Genomic DNA, 19264 nt, shown 5'->3' with positions numbered 1-19264 from the left:
AGCCCACTGGCCTCTCCTGCTCCTCTCCTTCGGAGAGGCCCAGGGCCGCACCCACAAGGCAGCTGGTGGTTGGGGCAGCCGGGCCCGGGGCAGTACCTCCTCCGCAGGGCTTGGTGCAGGGGGCCCAGCTCTTGAGCGCCCACTCGTAGGTGTCCGTCTCCTCCAGGAGAACATTGTTGCTCCCGATGAGGGGCAGCAGGTCCTCGTGGATGACATACTTGTAGGCCAGGCTGCCGCGGGGGCCACCCTCAGCTGGGGGGAGCACCTGAGGGGAGATGTCATCCCTCAGAACCCAATCTCATGGGATGTATCCGTTTTCTCTAACAGTTCTAGGGTTTGAGTTCTTGTATTTGGGTCTTAATCTGCTTTGAGCTAAGTTTTATACATGATGTCAGGTAGGGGGCCAACTTCATTCACCTGTGGATATCCAGTTGACCCAGTACTGTTAGTTTAAGAGATTATTCTTGCCCTAGCTGGTTTGGCTCAGTGGATAGAGCATCTGCCTGTAGACTGAAGGGTCCCAGGTTCGATTCCGGCCAAGGGCACATGCCTGGGTTGTGAGCTCGATCCCCAGTGGGGGGCGTGCAGGAGGCAGCCAATCAATGATTTTCTCTCATTGATGTTTCTATCTCTCTCTCAGTCTCCCTTCCTCTCTAAAATCAATAAAATATTTTTTTTAAAAAAAGAGAGATTATTCTTTCCCCATTTGAATGGTCTTGGTACCTTGTTGACAATCAATTGGCCTTAGATGTATGGGTGATCAATAAATACAAGGTGAACAGAAAACAGGGTGTTGGATTGAACTACTGTGCTGATGTCAGTAAGCAGGCCCTCGACCCTGCCCTCCAGGACCTCCCGGACTCGTGAAGGCAGCACCAGGAACAGAGCCTGTCCACGCTCCCCTGCAACCCAGCCTGAGCCAACGGCACTGCGGACAGGGCCCCTCCTGGTCTCCTGGGTTAACGATCCCTGCTCCTTAAGCTCTGGCCTGTGGTCTAGGAGGAAGGGCTGGGAGAGAGGCCCCAGCCAGGACAGTGGCCTATTCCCTTCTCAGGAAGCCCGCAGTGTCAGATGGCACCCCAGGGTCAGTTGCCAACTCACTCGCTGGCAATGCCATAGTGCATGCTAACACTGGATGGTGCCAGGACAACACAAGGGACAAACCCAGGGCTCTACGCTGCGGAGAACAAACGCCCTGTGTGTGGCGTCTCTGGTACGACAGTGAGACAACTGTTCCTTTTTCCCTCCTCACTGCAATCCTGCCAGCCTTTAAGCACAGATGAGGAGCTGGCCTGCGATGGAGGGCACCTTGGCCCAGCTCAGGCTCCCGAAGAGAGTGGGACCGGAGGATTTCCAGCAGGCCTGTGCTGGCTCAGCAGCAGGGACAGTGAGCTAGGAGGACCAGGCGGGGGCTCACCAGGACAGCGATGGCTTCGGGCAGGGGCCCGCTCGTCTTGAGGGTTTCCTTGGCGTCCTCCACTGCGTACTCCCACTCCAGGCCCATTGCAGTGAAGGTTCTGCTAGTGGCTTCCTTGCCCTTGGGGTTGAGGATGAAGCTGCCTGTGACCTGGTTCTTCACCGCTGGTCAGGGAAAGAGGGACACACAGATTTCTGTTCCCCTCCACAGGGCCACAAGCCAGACCTCCAGGGGCTTCAGACCTTGCCAGGGAACACCTCAGGGCGCCCTGACTACTATTACTCCTTCCCACCTGAGCCTCTCAGAGCCTCTATCCCCAACCACAGAATGGGATATAACAAGAGCCTTCATGGATGTCATCAGGCTTAAACGAGATGCGTGTGGAAAGTGCCAGCTCAAGGGCCAGCACATGTAGACATTATGACAGCGTGAGTTCTCTTCTTTTTAAAGAGTCCAAGTCCCCTAATTCCAGGAGAGTCTAATGAGTCTGGACAGGACCTTCACCGCCAAGGCTGCCAACTGTCCTGGTCTTCCCCAGAGAATCCATACCCTGTCAGGCACATACAGGCACATACAAGGGCACATGCATGCGTGCACACACACACATACAGTCTATACATGCCATGTGCCCCACACATGTATACTCATACAACCTGTGCCAATGCCAAGTTCCAACGCCCGTCCCTGTCCTGGCCTCCGGCAGAGCCCCAACCCTTCAGGGAACTCACATGATAAACACAGGCGAATGTGCACGCACAGAGCTGCCCCATGCGAGGGGCTTGCCCCACCTCTACAGAAGCTTCCTGATCACTCCCTACCTACAGAGGATCAAGATGCTAGACTTCTGGAGGTGGGGTAGGAGCTGGCCGAGGAGGCCCAAGGGGCTGCTGATATTATGGAACCATTTGTAGGGGTGCAGCAGTAGCCTGTGAGCTCCACTCCCTTTCTGGAGTCAAGGACCCTTCTCTCCTTGCCTCCTCCCCTCCCCAGGGGCTATTCCAGCAGGATTCTCCAGGCAAGTGGGCAGGGAGTTGGCGGAGCCAAAGCCCTGGGCAGGAGACAGGAGACCCAGGCTCAGATGGGCTCCCCCTGAAGGTGCATCAGAGCACACAGAGGGCCCACAGCCCACTTTGGGCCTCAGTTTCCCCTTGTGCCCATGGCCTGTTTGGACTACACCTCTAGGCACCTTCCAGATCAATTACAGCTGTGCTAACGTGGATGTATTTTCCAGGGGAGACAAGTTCTCCAGGAGACTTTTAAAAATGTTTATATTACTTTGACGATAATCTAAAAATATAAATGTCAGCATTTTTGTGACATACGAATCTGCCAAGAGATGTTATGTTTTGTGGTTGTGTTTCTGACGAGTTGGGGCCAAGCAGTGTGACTTGGTGGGCACAATATGTAAGAGGGGCTCAGTGACAGTGTGACCTATGTGCCCTCTGTAAGGGGTCTGAACATGGACAGGTGTGAGAGAACCATCCATTGCCCCAAATGCAGGCAACAGCCTGCTGCCCCCTCCCTGCCAGGACCCTGCTCTAAACCATGCTTATGTTTTTTAAATTCAGATCTAAATCACATACCGTACAACCCAGCCTTTTAAAGTGTGCGATTCAGTGCTTTTTAGTGTATTTACAAGGTTGTGCAATCTAATTCCAGAACATTTTCATCATCCCCAGAGAAATCTGAGACCCAGTAGCAGTCACTCCCCTTCCCTCTCCCCTCAGCCCCCAACAATCACTGACCTATTTTCTATCTCTGTGGACTTGCCTCTTTTGGACATGTTCATTTTTGGACTGCCAATTTAGTTTCAACAAAAGCAGAATAAAGCAAACAAACCAACAACAAAAAATCTCTCATGACATGAATGTTTTTCATTTGAATTTTATTGATTTATTTGGAGGCCCTAACTTTTCATCTGCCTTGGCTAGATAGTTGTAGAACTGTTATAAATATAAAGGGGAGGCATCTAGTTTAGTGACTATGTTTGTCATTATAATGAGAATAATTTAGACAGTAGGTTGCAAAAAATGGCTACAAATGCCTCCTATTCCTGTCTACATGCTCCTTTGCACTGTGGCTCTACCATGTTTCCATCAAGAGATGGTCTGTTTCTATACCTTCAGCCTGGGCTTGGCCACAAGATTTGCTGGGCCAATGGGACATTAGAAAGCATGACATGCCCTGGCTGAGTAGCTCAGTTGGTTAGGGTGTTGGCCCAATACCCCAATATACCAAGGTTGGGGATCTGATCCGTGGTCAGGGCACATACCAGAAGCAACCAATGAACACATATGAATGCATAAATAAGTGGAATAACCTATCAATGTTTCTCTCTCTCTTTCTCTTCCTCTCTCTAAAACAAACAAACAAACAAACAAACAAACAAACAAACAAAGCATGATGCAAAAAGCTTGCACACTGGGCCTGCCCGCTCTCACAACTCCTGAGGACCATGTGACAGATACCACGTATATAACCTTGGGCTAGCCTGCTGGGGACATGGCCCTGTCAGCCCCATGACCCCAGCTGACAGCCAGTACCAACCAGGGCCCTACACACCCACCAGCTGAGTGCATCTGCATGAGCAAGTCCGGGCAGTGAGGTGGAAGCAGACCCAGGTGAGCCCAGCCCAAACTGCTAAACCACAGAAAAACAAAATAAAAAGAGGTTCTCTGTCATTATTCAAATTTGTGAAATCCTCCCTGCATTAGAACCCTCTCCTCTCCCAGCTCCCCCAAACCTGTGGGCAGCTCTGGGGGCCTGGCAGCCCCTCGACACTCACCAATGCGGTGGGGGGCCTTCTCCAGCTCCTCAATCTGGATGTGCCTGGCACCGGCTGGGATCTGTACCAGCTTGAGAGCTCCTACCAGAGGAGGATCCAGAAAAGCTGTGAGCACCCTGAGCCATGGTCCCACTGCCCAGCATCCCCTTTCATGGCCCCCCCCACACCACCCCGCCATAGGTACCCAGGAACCTCAGTTTCCTGATCTGTAAAACAGGCATGGGCCCTTCCCCACAATGTGGTGCCAGGATCACATGAGCTGCTGTAGCTCAAGATACTCTAGGTACTCGAAGGGGCTCTGTGTGTGGTAGTTGCTACTATTTCCCACTCTCTTGACCCTCCTCTTCTCTCTGGATTTTTCCTCCCCGCCCCCGCCCCCCCACACTTTCTTTTCATATCTTAAGCCACGGCAGGGATTTAGATGAAGCAGGCCATGAAGATCCATGGCTGCCCTGGGCCCTCATGGCCAACCCAACGCCTGGAAACAAACCTTTCTTGGAGCCACCAATCTTCTCCCAACAAGGAGAGATAAGGTAAAGCTGTAACAATCCCCCAAGTGCAATGATCTAGTTCACACTAACATGTAAAGGACTAATATCTGGCCTTTTCAACAGCAAGTTTGGCAAGACTGAAGGTAGAGAGAGGAAAGTCAAGGAGTTCAAAGCAGGAGGCACCACGGGTTTTTTTATTTATTTATTTTATTTATTTATTTATTTATTTTGTTATTCAAATTGTTTTATTTTTTTTGGTTTTTTTATTTTTTTATTTTTTTAAATAAATCTTTATTCAGATTATTACAATTATTTCTCCTTTTTCCCCCCATAGCTCCCCTCCACCCATTTCCCACCCCACCTTCTGCCCTTACCTCCCCCCCACTGTCCTCATCCATAGGTGTATGATTTTTGTCCATTCTCTTCATGAACCCCCCATACCCCTTTCCCCCTGAGAATTATCAGTCCACCCCCTTTCTATGCCCCTGATTCTATTATATTCACCAGATTATTCTGTTCCTCAGGTTTTTAATTCACTTGATTTTTAGGTTCGCTTGTTGATAGATATGTATTTGTTGTTCATAATTTTTCTCTTTACTTTTTTCTTCTTCCTCTTCTTTAAGAATACCTTTCAGCATTTCATATAATACTGGTTTGGTGGTGATGAACTCCTTCAGCTTTTTCTTATCTGTGAAGCTCTTTATCTGACCTTCAATTCTGAATGATAGCTTTGCTGGGTAGAGTAATCTTGGTTGTAGGTTCTTGCTATTCATCACATTGAAAATTTCTTACCACTCCCGTCTGGCCTGCATAGTTTCTGTTGAGAAGTCAGCTGACAGTCGTATGGGTGCTCCCTTGTAGGTAATTAACTGTTTTTCTCTTGCTGCTTTTAATATTCTCTCTTTGTCTTTTGCTCTTGGCATTTTAATTATGATGTGTCTTGGTGTGGTCCTCTTTGGATTCCTTTTGTTTGGGGTTCTGTGGGCTTCCTGGACTTGTAAGTCTATTTCTTTCACCAGGTGGGGGAAGTTTTCGGTCATTATTTCTTCCAATAGGTTTTCAGTATCTTGCTCTCTCTCTTCTTCTGGCACCCCCATAATTCTGATGTTGGTACGCTTGAAGTTGTCCCAGAGTCTTCTTACATTATCTTCAACTTTTTGGATTTTTTTTTTTTGCTTTTTGCTTTTTCGGTTGAGTGTTTTTTGCTTCTTTGTATTTCAATTCTTTGACTTGATTCTTGTGTTCCTCTATTCTGTTTCTGGGTCTCTGTATAATATTTTTTATTTCAGTCAGTGTATGTTTAATTTCTAGTTGGTCCTTTTTCATATCTTCGAGGGTCTCGTTATATTTATCGGCCTTTTCTAGGATATTCTTAAAAAGTCTTATAACGGTGGTTTTGAATTCTATATCCAGTCGTTTGTTTTCCTCCATTTCTTCCGTTTGTGATCTGATTCTTTGACCCCGCATTTTCACTGATTCCCTGAGTTGGTAAGGTAGATATATTTGTGCTAGGTTTCCAATATGGCCCAGTGGGTCTGCTTCCCCAGTTAACCTGAGGTGGACACTCTTGGTGCACCCCTTTGTGGACTGTGTGTACAGCCTTGTTGTAATTAAGTCTTGATTGTTGTTGGTATCACTGGGAGGAATTGACCTCCAGGCCAGTTGGCTGTAAGGATCAGCTGTGTCTATGCTGGGAGAAGTTCGGTGCTGGAGACAGCTTTATAGGATTAGACTTGCCAAATTGCAATAGGCTCTGTGCTCAGCTTGGATGGGGTGGAGTCTCAGTCTTGGCTTCCTGTCAGCCTTGCCCTTGCGCGCATGTGCGCTTTCAGTCCTCCGCCTTCTCCGGCTCCCGAGTCTCCGCCCGAGAGTCCAGACTCCCCCCACAAGAGCGTGGGTCCCCAGGGGCTCGCCTGGAACTGGGGTTCACTGCAGTCAGAACTGGGGCTCAGTGCAGTCAGGATCCTCTGACCCCTTCCACTAGGGAAAGCCTGTGGCAACCTCCGCAGCCTTTGTGCGCACTGGCCCGCGCGCGCCTTCAGGCTTCTGCCTTTCCCAGCTCGAGTCTCCGCCCGAGAGTCCAGACGCCCCCCGTAAGAGCGTGGGTCCCCAGGGGTTCGCCCGGAACCGTGGTTAAGTGCAGTCAGAACTGGGGTTCAGTGCGGTCGGGGGCTTCCTTCCCCCTTCCGCCAGAGAAAGTCAGCCAGGCTCTCAGCCGCTCTTCCTCTCTGCGCGCACAAAGCCCCTTTGACGTACCTCCAATTCTCTGTGAGCTTTTCTTTTTCCTTCTAGTTGTAGAATTTTCACTCAGCCAGCTTTCCTGTGGTTCTGGATGGTGTCTGTTCTGTCTTTTAGTTGTAGTTTTGAAATTGTTGTGCGAGGCAGCAGTTTAGGTGTTTACCTATGCCGCCATCTTGGTTTCCACCACGGGTTTTTTTAAAGTGAGAGGGCAGAGAGGGGAAGTACACTACCAGTTCAGCCTGGGCCACACTTTCAAATGGGTCGGACTCCTCACTCCCACCAACAGCCCCAGAGCCAAGAGATGGCTGAGCCCTGTCACCACACACTGCCTAGCAGGAAAATGCTTCCGAGTCCCTGGCCCCAAACACAGGTAGCAGGTCACCTGGAAAACAAGGTGACCAGCTATGGCTTCTGGTCACCAGCCCTGGGCAGCCGGGACGGTCTGGAGACTGGCTTTGAGGCCCTTTCTCCCCACGTAAACTGTGACCCAGCTCCAGGAGGAAGGGCCCACCTGAGGAACACTCAGGCACCCCAGTCGCTGCTGGCCATCCCTCCAGCCCCAGCCTGCTTACCTGACTGCTTGGAGGCCTTGCCCAGCGTCCCCTTCACAGTCCGGCAGTGGGAGTTGTCGCCACCACAGACCCCACACTTGTCGTCTGCCTTCATGGACCCCACTTCTTTGTCACAGCCGACGGGCTGAGGCCAGAGGTGGGGTCAGTGGGAGGAGGTTCCCATGCCCATTCACCACCCTGAGGTCAGCAGCCTCTGCCCCCCACTCCCTCATCCCCAGGCCCCAGACATAAGAGAACCCATTCCTGGACAGGGCTCTGTCACAAGCTTGCATGTGACATGGGCAAGGTCTTAAAACTGGCCACTCCTCTCCTCTTGAACGGGGCTGGGCAATAGCCCCCTTCTAGCATCCCAGGGTTATGTTTGAAGACGAAGGGGTGTGGGTGGGAAAAGTGAGGCAATGCTTGTCTTTGTAGGGAGCAGAAGGGGCCGGGAGAGTGGGTGGTCTGGCGGGGGCCACCTACCACACACTCCCCGCGGGCACAGACACTGTAGGGGTCCCGGTAGCTGCAGCGTGTCCCATCGTGGACCACTTGGTTCATGAAGACCACATCCCCCGTGTCCTCTGACCGGCAGATCAGCTCGCACTTCTGGGTGTCTGTGGGGAGAGGAGCCATGCTGAGCCCCTAGCTGGGCTCAGGCTGGAAGCTCCAGAGCCAGTTCTGGGCAATAGGGGGCGCAGTGGGGCTGGGGCTCAAGTTTCCTGCTCTGCCCCTTGCTTATTGGCCATGTGATCTTAGGCAAATCATATCTGATCCCTTCGAGCCTCCGTTTCTAATTTATTTTCCTTGATCAGTAAAATGCTACATCGGATGGTTGAGAAAAATCAAGTGATAAAATAATAACAACAACAATAACAAGCCAACAGGTAGTGAATGCTTACTATGTGCCAGATACTTCCCAAACCTTTACACATTCTTGATGTACAACTTCAAACGCTTTTCGTGAATTAACTCATTTAAGGCTTTCTATGCCCAAGGAAGTAGGTTCTAACATTACAGAGGAGAAAACCAAAGACCAGAGAGGTTAGGAATTTGTACCGGGCCACACAGTAAGTGGAAGAGCCAGGATTCTAGTGCAGGCAGTCTGTCTTGGGTCCTGCTCTGACCTCTACATGCATTTAACCAGCCACACATGTGGTGGTGTATCTTAACATGCTTGCAAACATTACAAGGAAATATGAAAAGCAGGAATAGTGGTCTGTGTTTGGGTTTGTAAATGCAGCAGCAGTGAGGGAGGGAAGGGGCTCCTTTCTAGTTCTAACAATTAAATGTTCTATTCTCTATCTGGGCTATTGATGTAAAAAGGAGGTCCCAGAGAACATATAAACACTCCCTGTGTTTCTTAGAAAATGGGAGGTTGGGGCTTAGCTAGCTTCCTGGAATTTGTCTGAAAGTCCTGGGAAAACTCAAAGTCTAGCTGCCCCATCAGCCTCCCCACCCCTCACAGCCCCTCCCCACCCTGTGCTACGGTGGTTTGTTTGGATTCTAACTGGATCTGCAAGGCTTTCAAAGCAAGCTGCTCACTCAGCCACATTTCTAAGGGACCATCGGGCATCTTGCCCAGCACTTAGGACTCAGAGCTGCAACATCCAATACCACTTTGGATTTCACCCACAGGAGTCAGATTCCTGGTGGGACCTGGCGGGGGGAGAGAGGGGGGTGGGGTGAAGCATGGGGGCTCCAATTGTCCCAAAGGCCAGTATGACCCTGACCACCATGTCCCCGGGCAGGAGGGTCTCAGGGCAGCCGTGGAAGCCAGCCTACAGTGGCAGGAAGTAGTGAGCTCCCCAGGGCAGGAGGCAAGCAAGCAAAGGGAAGACACATGTAACATGTTCAGAGGGTATGTGTACTGGCGAGCAGTGGACAGGCCCCTAAGGTCCCTTCCAACTTGGAGACTGTCATTCTAAGTGGGCTGACCAGCTGAGGGTCCTACCATTGATACTCTGGAGCCAGGGCTACGAAGAGGCAGCCAGGGCCTGAAGAGGAAAAGCTGTCCCATCGGCACTGAGGCCAAGGGCTGCCTGGTGGGGTGCGCATCAGCCCGTGGAGAAACCATGGAAAGAATGGTGGGGAGGTGGGCTCAGAGGACTGTCAGGGTCCCTTCAGCCCAATGGCTCTAAGGCGCAGCGAATCTCAGCCCTTCACTGGCCTCCCGCTTCCCTTATAAGAGCCATCCCTGAAGTGCTCCCAGCAGTCAGGCACTAGCCTGTCTTGGTCCCCTCTGCATGGGTCCCACGGCCCGTGTCTGTCCCACAGCAGCCTGGAGGGGGTCTGTATGAGGATCCCACCAGTTCCCATCAGCCTGTCTTCCAAATCATTTTCATTAACTGCTGGAATGGTAGCACAATCAGTAAAACCTAGTACCACGGCATGGGATAGGATCGAGCTTCTTGCGATGTTGGTTTTGCAAAGCAAAAGGTACCTGCACCTGTACTATGCCTACCTGTACAGATAAAGGCATGTGGGAAAGGCACCAACCCCGACAGCCAGCACAGCTGCCAGCTCACAGCACCTCTGGGTGAGGTGGCCTTGCTCAAGACATTCTCCTTGCTCTCCAGAAAACAGTCATGATAATATACACTGAGTGGCCAGATTATTATGATCTCTGAACGCATAATAATCTGGCCACTCAGTGTATATACATATATTAGAGGCCCGGGGCATGAATTCGTGCATGGGTGGGGTCCAGCCAGCCTGGCCAAGGGAGGGGACATGGGCGGTTGGCCGTCGAACTCCTGGTTGAGGGGACAATTTGCATATTAGACTTCTATTATATAGGATATACACTGAGTGGCCAGATTATTATGCGTTCAGAGATCAAATAATCTGGCCACTCAGCGTATAAACCAGGGATAACTATATGAGGATGGTGGGCCCCCAGAGCTACACAACATGAAGGCCTGCACAGTCATCTGTGGCAAGCCTGACAACGGCAATGTCCCTTTTGGTGTCCCCACTGTCCCCCAGCCTTCACTGTTGGGCCCAGGCCTGGGGGGTGGGAGGGGAGCAGGGCCCACTCACCATCATCAGGCTCGTGGGGGACCCAGCTGTGCTTGGCGTTCTGGTGGAGGTAGTAGGAGTTGCGCTTGGCACACTGCTGGGCCCGAAAGTCCTCGTAGGGCCCCGGGCACTCCTCGCTGTTGCAGACCTGGTACTGGAACATGGGCCCTGAGCACAGGCGGCCTCCATAGGCTGGGCTAGGGCAGCACAGGGAGATCCGGTGACCTTGCAAGCTGGGAAGGCTGGGCAAGGCCGGCTTCCCACATGGCAGCTCAGCCTTTTAGACTAGCTTAAAAGGGGCTCTACTAACTGCAAACTATACAGGGTCCCCTACTGTGGGGGCTGCTGAGCTCAGAGCCTGCTGTCACTGGCTCCATCTGTGAAGCATATGCCACCTGTTCCACTGTGGGGGGGGGGGGAGGGAGGGAAAGAGATGGTGAAGATGGGTACGACTAACCCTCCCAACTGGGCTGGAAGAGAAATCAGCTTTATTCATCTTTGTATTATAGTCTTTCAAATGTTACACAAGGCCTGACATACAGTATGAACTCAGTACATGACTCGCCTATGCCTATACCCCCAAGCCCTGACTATGCAATCTTGGGTAAGTCACTTAGTTTTGCTATGCCTCCATTTCCCCTTTAAAGGAGGGACCACAATACCTCTTATTTCACCTGCCTCCTGAGGTGTCTGTGAGGAATAAATAAGAAAAGAAATTTTAAAGCAATCTGTACTCCCTTCTCCATTAAATGCTGAGGATTCAGTAAAATTATCGTGTATTTGAGTGCACCGCGTTACGGGGACGCTGCTCGGACTGCTGGGAGAATTACGTGGGTCCATGCAGGAAAGTGCCAGCGTCCCACCTGGCACAGAGCAAGTGCTCCACAGACGGGGATCGTTCTAACCGCAGCTGTCATTTATCAGTGCTTCATCTGAGCTGGGATGTGCTGAGAGTACACATATTATATCATTTAAGCCTCATAAAATAAAGTTATCATCACGGAGGAGTCAGTAACTGGTGGCTCTGATCAAGGGGATAACTACCCATTGTGACTGGAAGGTGGTTTATCAGAGTGGGCACCACTGGGCCTCGCTCTGACTCCAGCTTCCATACCCCCACAGGTGGAAGGTACAAGGCTGTTCCTTTTGGCGCATATGTGTGAAAGGTCAGTACCACCATCTGACACAGGAACAGGCTGCTCCAGGAGGTAGTGCGTTTCCCATCCCTGGAGGGAAACAGCTGAGTAGGTAGGACCTATTTATTCTGAGGATGCTGGGGAGGGAGAGGGGGTGTTTGTTACTGAGCCCTGCCACCCTGCAGTCCTCATCCCATCACTCATTGCGTGAGGCGCGGGATAGGCCCTACCCTGATGAGGTTCAGACCCCTGGGTCCTGGAGCCAGCGGGCCCACGTGCTGGCCCCATCCAGCCCCCATCTCTCATCAGGCTGCTGTGAGCAGGCTGCTTCAGCCTGGGAGATGCAGTCCATGCCGAGCTGGTGCTCAGAAGTTCAAAACCATGGCAGGGGTCCCCACAGAAGGGATGATAAGGGGGAAATAGAATGCGCCTTCAGAATGCTGAAAGTTGGGAGGGGTGAGAGGGAGGACTTGATATTAGAAAGAGGTAAGTTAAGTTAAAGAAAGTTTTGTTTCATGTGGTAGAAAACCAGCTTGGGGAGTGTATTCTCCTGAGACATGATGACTAAGCAATTTAGATCAGTGTTTTCTACAAGATTAGCCAGAGGCTCAGGGTCACAGGAGGACTTGTTAAACTGGCAGAGTCTTGGGCCCCCCAGACCCCCAGGGAAAACTTCTGCACATGAGTTTGAAAATGACTGGTTCAAGCCCATTCTCAGATGTCAGACCCAGTGGGAGATGTCAGCCCCAGGTGGGAGGGATCTTCCCCTACCCACATCGTGGGTCCTCACCATTAGATACACAGCCACCTGCAGAGGTCCTTCTCTCTGTGCCCGCTCCCCACTGCCTTCCCCTCCAAGCCCCTCAGGCCTAAGGAGAGGGGTCCCCGGCGTGCCCACCCCAGCTAAGCATACTCACAGGGGATTGTCACAGTTCCGGCTACGGGATCGCACTCCGCCCCCGCATGACCGCGAACATGACCCGAAGTTGGTCCAGGAGCTCCAGCCGCCATCCTGGCCATAAGTCTGCTCCGGTGATTTCCAGATGCAATGACCTTTGAAGCACCACTGGGACGGAGCAGAGGGCATGAGGTCACTCTGGGGCCATGACATCTAGCCTGCCACGGAGGCTGCCCATCTGGGCAGCATGGGTGAACCCAGAGAAAGGGTCAAAAGGAGCACAAGCCTCAGGTTACACAGAATCCCACCACCACCATGAGCTGAGTGACCTTCCGCAAAAGGGCTCCTCTTTCTGAGTCTCTTCCTCAACTGTCCCATGCAGGGAGGTGTCAGCGTCCCACCAGCACGGGGCCACCGTGGGCGCTCAGGGAGATAGCGCCTGGCACACACAGCCCTCCAGAAATGGCAAATCACACTATTAATGACGATGATAGCTATGCAATTATTTGCTCACCGACCCAGAAGAAATCAAAGTCTGCTAAGGGAGAGAAGACACAGTCTTCCTACACTGGACTATCTAGAGTCGATCTTGGCTCGCTACCTCAAAATCGCCATCCAGGGGCCATAAGCCGGTGTGTTCGTGGGAGGCAGGCTGCCCCACGGGGAGACCCATCCATGCATTGAGTCAGAGAGGCTTGGGTTTGAATCCCAGCTCGGCCGTGACTAACTGTGTGTGCTTTGGCGTAACTTCACCTTGCCGAGCCCCAGTCTACTCACCTGTTAAATGAGGCTGTTCTAAGAACTGAAGGCAGTAACACCTACAAAGGCCTCAGCACAGGGCCAGGCACAAAGGAGGCTCGGCCACAATGACCTCCTTGCCTTCTCCTCTAAGGCCACTGGGAAGAAATACAGTAAAGCTCTCCGGGTCTTCTTCAACAGGTAACTCTGTGGTTCTCAGCCTTGGAGCCACCTGGGACCTTCAAAACCCCAGACGCCTTGGCTGTGCCCCAGGCCAACTAAACCAGAATCTCTAGGGGAAGGGGATTCTTAAAGAAGCCATAACAAGATGTGTTCTTCACAAACCATAAAATGCACTCATTTCAAGTGTACAATTCAATGAATGTTCACAAAGTTACAGCGTTGTGCAACCGTCACCACAACCCAATTTTAGAGCATTTCCATCACCCCAAAGAGATAGCTCGTCCCAGATGCTGTCACTCCCTGTTCTGGGGGTGGGGACTTTTAAAGCTCCCCAGATGGTTCCAATTTCGGCCAAAATTGAGAACCACTGATGAACTGTTATGTGAAATAGTGTCAGGAGAGGGCCTGGAACGATGGTGACATGTGGAGCAGCCATACTGTCTCCGGAATAACAGCCTGCCGGGTGGCGAGCCCGCTAGGCCTGTACAGGCTAAGGGAGGCCCCAGATGGGAGTGGGAGGAGCCTGGTGAGGGCAGAGGACAGAGGACAGGCTGGTGCAGGGGGCGGGGGGCGGGAGGGGCGGTGCCCAGGGGCTGGGCTCACAGCTGAGGCTGAGTAATCATCACACCTCTCTCAACGTCCTGTTTCTTCCGAGCTCTCTCATGTGCTCTGACATGATTCAGTAACTTCCGAGACACATGAGGGTGGGAGTATGTGTGGTCAGGGCTCAGTAGGGTCCAGAGAAGTTCAGTAAAGGGCCCAAGGTCACCACCCAGTGATTCCAGCAGAGCCAGCAATAGAGCAGAGGTGGGTTTCAGAACCCAGCTCAGGGCTGCCACACCTGACCATGCGGTCCCTCTGCCAGAGGAAGCCCTGGCCCATTCCAATGCATGTGAGAGCAAACACACAGCAAGAAAATACATGAAAGGTCAGGTTTGTTGGATGGGGGAGTGGGGGATGTGTGTGGGAGAAACAGCCTGGGGGGACAGTAGGCAGGACACCTGGAGTCCTCCCTTCATCCCTTCTCTGCTAATCACTCCCTGTGTGACCTCCACAAGTTCCTTAACTTGCCTGGGCCTCACTCTCCTCATCTGTGAAATGGGAGTAAGCATTTCTGCTGGGTGGGCTATGAGGTGAGGCCAAATTCTGCCAACTTGAGAAGCAAAGGCTGTGGTATGGGATGTGAGTGTGCAGTTCATGTGAGGCCTCCCATGTGCACGGGGCTCCCATCTGTTCCCTACCCCCCACCCCCCAACACACATTCATTACACACTCGGTGAGGAGGCAGGGGCTCCCCTGGGCCTGACCCCAGGAAGTCACTCCTGCTGCAGGTACCTTGCCTGGCGCACACTCGGTCCCGTCCAGCGGGGGCCCCTTCTTGGTCTTGCAGAAGTACGGGTTGTCAGGGTGGCTGCACCACAGCTGCTTACAGGGCTCAAAGGTCGTGAACTGCGTGGCAAAGGGTATGGGGTCACCCGGCTGGACTGGTTCCCCAGCTCTGACAAGGGGGCAAAGGGCAGTGACAGAGAGGAGGGAGTGGTAGAAGCTGGGAGCAGGAGAAGCCTGTCCAGCCAGAGCCCCACCACCCTCCAGCCCAACCTTCACCAGTGCCAGCGGCCTCCAGTATCCCCTCCCCTCTCCAACAGGGTACCCAGAAAGGGCCAGCCACAGCCCACAGTCCCGTCTCCCTCCCAGCCTTTGTCACTGAGTGGGGATTAGGGTTTGAGACTCTAGGGAGGCTGTGCCCACCGATGCCCGAGCCGTGAGCCTTGCCCAGACAAGGTAGGGCTGCCACCTCCCTCCAGTCTCACCCAGTCATGCCACAAGTTGGCAACTGTGTGTTTCCGATTGTCCAGAAAGGCCCCAACTTCCTTTTCTCTCCTATTATCCCCGCCAGCCAGACAACCGTCCTTACAAATACAGCAATTGGGCATTAAAACCCCAAACCCCAGGCTGTGTGTTCACCCCCAAAGCAGAGACCACATGTCTCAGTGTGGCCTGGGCAGTGGGGAAGGTGACCATGCGCAGGGCCTCCTGGTCCTGCAGAGCTGGGCTGGGGGGAGAGGGGCTGCATTCCTGGATGGGGGAGGGGGGCGAGGCTCTCAGTGCAGTGAGTCACCAAGGCCTGATCCCTCAGAAAGCCCCCTGCCCTGGGATGTCCCCTGCTCTGAGCCTCTGAGCCTGGGCCCTGGTGAATGACTATCCCATCTTCCCCAGGGCTAATGCATTCTCCAGCCACTGCATGCGCCCACCCCTACACCTGGGGCTGGGTGGGCGGGTATGTAGCAGAAGGTGGCAGGGCCTGGGTCCTGGTCGTCCTAAATCTCCCTGATGGAACAGAACCTTTGGCCCCAGCTCCAGACGACCAGCCCAGCTGGGCAGCAGATGTTCTGTGAATTACCAGCCCGGGTCACAGAAGGACATGGTCCTGGCGACCCGGCTGGCAGAGGCCAGTGGGAACTCACCGCGGAGCAGGTGTGGTACCCGGTGCCAAAGTCAAAGCGGCACTGCTCGTCCATGGAATAGTCAGTGCCAGGCAGCTCCGGGGGCTGGGGCCAGGCGGGTGCAAAGGGGTCATCAAGGAGGCAGTCGTAGGAGCTGCCGGTGAAGACAGGAGGTGAACCAGGCTGACGCAGGAATCCTCAGGTTTACAGAGCAGGAAGGCTGGCAGCAGTCCAGCCCTCTGCCCTGCGCTGTGTCTCATCTCACACAGGGCCTCACATCCACCGACTGTATCTGGGGTGCTCCAGGGCAAGGGCACCCAGGGCGGGGTTAGAGCTCAGCTTACAAGCCAGTTTTGCCCACGTTAGAGGAACACGCTAAGGCCAAGATGAAGGGGTGGCTCATGGACAGTTGGAGGGCTCACTGCACTGAGGGTGGAAAAAGCCAGCCTGCCATGCAGGATGCAGGAGGCTGGGTCCTGGCCAGCTGCCATGCGAGGTTAGCGCAGTATGTCTGCCTGTACCTGTCCCACCCAAATCTACCCTGTGCCCATTCTTGGCATTGCACTCTCAAGTCTAGCACTTGTACTGGCCTCCATGTCCCTGGGGGCCTAGACGCTAACCAGCAAAGCTGTGAATTGAGTGTGCTTCAAGTGGCATGGCACTGGGAAGGGAGATGACTTGGGGGGATGAGGTGGCTAGCCGCATGCTCCCCGATCCTGGACCCCAAAGGGGGAGGTGACGTACGGAAGGTAGCGGCTGAGCTCCAGCTTGCTGCAGCGGGACCAGTGGAAGCGGTGGAAGGCAGCCTGCACCAGGGGTGCCATGACGCTGCCCAGGCTGGTCTCATCCGCACAGCCGTTGCCCTGACCGTCATGCTCCATGCCGAGCCTAGAGAGGGGGAACAGAGGGCAGCCTCGAGTCATGCCCAGGGAGCCCACCCCTGGGAAGATGGGGAGGTGGGCCGGTGATGGGAACGCTTCCCTGACCAGGCTTCAGACTGTGCCTCCTGGCCTCAGTTTCCCAACCAGGCAGTGGGGAGGACCATCTCTCTGGATGGAAGCTGAGGCTCCACTCTGTCCCTCAATAGGGCCAGACTCATTCTTCCCTGAAAGCCTTTCCCCTGCTGATCTCTACTCCCAGATACTCCGCCCAGGACACCCTCCCTGGCCGCCCAACCCATGGGCTGACCTCCCACAGCAGAATCTGCCTGTGCCTCCATTAACAGCTCGCATGCCATGAGCTATCTTCCCACCAGGCCTTGGCCTCCAAGTGCAAGGTCAGGTCTCATTCAGTTCAGTTTCAACCTCACTGGCTGAGCCGCCTGTGTCAGCCTCTCAAGCTTCTCCAAATCCCCACAGTACTCAGCACAGAGCTTTGCCTATGGTATGCACCTACCATAGGATAGTTTACATTTCCAAGTTTGCTCTCTATACTTAATATTTAACGCCAAAGCCCAAAGGTTCTAAATTCTTAAATACTTGCAAGTGGCTGCATGTGGCCTTGACCACTAGACAGACACATGGTCCTCTAAGCTTGACCCCTCCACATGGAGAGGCCTCTGCTCAGTGAAGAGGGAACATTCCCTGCCTCCTCCTCCCCCCTCCCCCCCAAAAAGGAAGACAGACTCCTGGCTCCAGAATGTGTGGAACCATCAGCTTCCAGTGCAGGAAGGGACCTCCAAGGTGGCTCTGGTGTCAGCCTCCATGTTGCAGATGAGGAAACCAAGAGAGTAGGTACCGCCTGCCCGGGTGGCAGAGGTGGATGGAATCTGCATGAGCTTCCTGTGCTGACAGAGTGGATGCAGAGAGGAGCACAGAGACTGTGGACGGCACACCCAGCCCCTAGGACAGGCCCAGCCCGCTCCTTCCCACGTCCCTCAGACTGCAGGATCAGCCCTCCCTCTGTGTGCGGGCTGCTGAGTGTGAACCTATGGGCAGACACGGCTGGGAGGCATGATGGTGGCACGTGCAGGCCACCACCTGACACATCAGATAGAGCTGATTGGCTTTCTCCCAGCATGTAGCTTCTCGTGTGCTTCTCTGTCCTGTTCTCCACGGAGGCCCCACTCCTAGAACTGGGCCTGGCACATGGTAGGTACTCGAGAAATATAGGGTGAATGAATGAATGAATGAGTACGCTCTCTACAAAACCCAGGCTCAAAGATCAAGCAAGCCCCCCATAGCAGAGCACAGTGTGGAACTGGTCTCAAAGGGCTCTTGAAGTGTGGATGGAATATGGGGGGGCGGGCACGGATTGAGACCACCTAGGTGCTGACCACAGCCTATCAATGGGACACTGCCATTGACCTTCTCAAAGACAGGGCCACATCTGGTCCCCCATCCCCTAGGCAGGCCCAGAATTGCTGTCTGGGCCCCTGGGCTCTCCCCTGACTCATGGCAGAGCCTCATTGAGGGCAGCTCCTCTGGCATCTCCCGAAACACTGGCACCGGAGCCCGATCTGGGGCAAAGCCTCCCACACCCACAGACCACCTCAGAGCTCGCCCAGCTCTATGCCACCGGAGGCATCCCTGGTCCAGCTCTGTGCTGCCCACCCTCTCGGTGCCACTTACACGTGACCAGTCTCGTGGGCCACCACGAAGGCGGAAGAGAAGCCGTCCTCATGGTTAAGGGCACAGCTTCTCAGTGGGTGGCACATGCCAGTGACGGGTGCATACCCTGTGGGGAGGGGGGAGAAGGCAGAGAGAGAAGTGATGCACAGTGAAGTAAGACACGCCGAGTAGGGCCAGCAGTCCCACAGGGCCATCCTGACCTGGCCACTGCTAGAGGGTCCCTGGAGCAGGAAGCATCCTTGTGAAGTCCCACCTGCAGTAGAGCAACCTGGTCCCAGCTGCCCCATATCCAAGGCTGTACAGCTTCTCTCTTGGCTGTGCCCTCCCCGTACCTGTCGGCCATCCTCTAACCAGGCAGTGGGATTTCCAGACAGGCCCAAACCTGCTCATGCCTGACTTCCACGTCCCTCCAGCCAGCCAGTCAGTTGGTCATTTAACAAATAAGCCTTCTTTTAATGTGGGGCTAGGGGTGCACTGTGTTAGATTCTATGGGGAAAACAGAGGAATCAGATCCAAACCCCCCACCTCCTCTCTGCCACACACCCACACATTAAGGAGCAGGTGACTTAGCAGGCAGACTTTGGGGGAGAGGTTAGCTTAGGTGTGGCCTACAGGGCCAGAGTTCAAGGAGCACAGGGGGATCTGAGGAAGGGGATGGATTCAACTGAAGGGCCTAGGGGACCAGGGATGCCTCCGGTGGCATAGAGCTGGGCCTGGAAGAAGGTGAGACAATTCTCCATAGGTCGGGGAGAGAGCACGAGATGGGGAGAACACAGGTGAAGGAGCAGG

The 19264-nt window shown here is 53.6% G+C and overlaps 1 protein-coding gene across 2 annotated transcripts in view; it reads right to left on the bottom strand.

Annotated features, from left to right (window-relative positions):
- The window catches only part of ADAMTS14 (ADAM metallopeptidase with thrombospondin type 1 motif 14), a gene marked incomplete at its 5' end in the record, with an annotated part of 79718 nt that overhangs the window by 9627 nt on the left and 50827 nt on the right, over nucleotides 1-19264 (bottom strand). For both annotated transcript variants that reach the window (XM_080688667.1, XM_080688666.1), the window contains 11 exons: nucleotides 97-265; nucleotides 1418-1581; nucleotides 4203-4283; nucleotides 7507-7630; nucleotides 7969-8102; nucleotides 10528-10703; nucleotides 12560-12708; nucleotides 14797-14910; nucleotides 15927-16059; nucleotides 16650-16793; nucleotides 18476-18581. In XM_080688667.1, coding sequence (XP_080544793.1) covers nucleotides 97-265; nucleotides 1418-1581; nucleotides 4203-4283; nucleotides 7507-7630; nucleotides 7969-8102; nucleotides 10528-10703; nucleotides 12560-12708; nucleotides 14797-14910; nucleotides 15927-16059; nucleotides 16650-16793; nucleotides 18476-18581 — 1494 coding nt within the window. The remainder of the gene's footprint in view (nucleotides 1-96; nucleotides 266-1417; nucleotides 1582-4202; nucleotides 4284-7506; nucleotides 7631-7968; nucleotides 8103-10527; nucleotides 10704-12559; nucleotides 12709-14796; nucleotides 14911-15926; nucleotides 16060-16649; nucleotides 16794-18475; nucleotides 18582-19264) is intronic.

The sequence above is a fragment of the Plecotus auritus genome, assembly GCF_963455305.1.
Source record: "Plecotus auritus genome assembly, chromosome: 9".
Taxonomy (NCBI): domain Eukaryota; kingdom Metazoa; phylum Chordata; class Mammalia; order Chiroptera; family Vespertilionidae; genus Plecotus; species Plecotus auritus.
The sequence above is the reverse complement of the archived record's forward strand: the minus strand, read 5'-3'. Positions and strand labels throughout refer to the sequence as shown.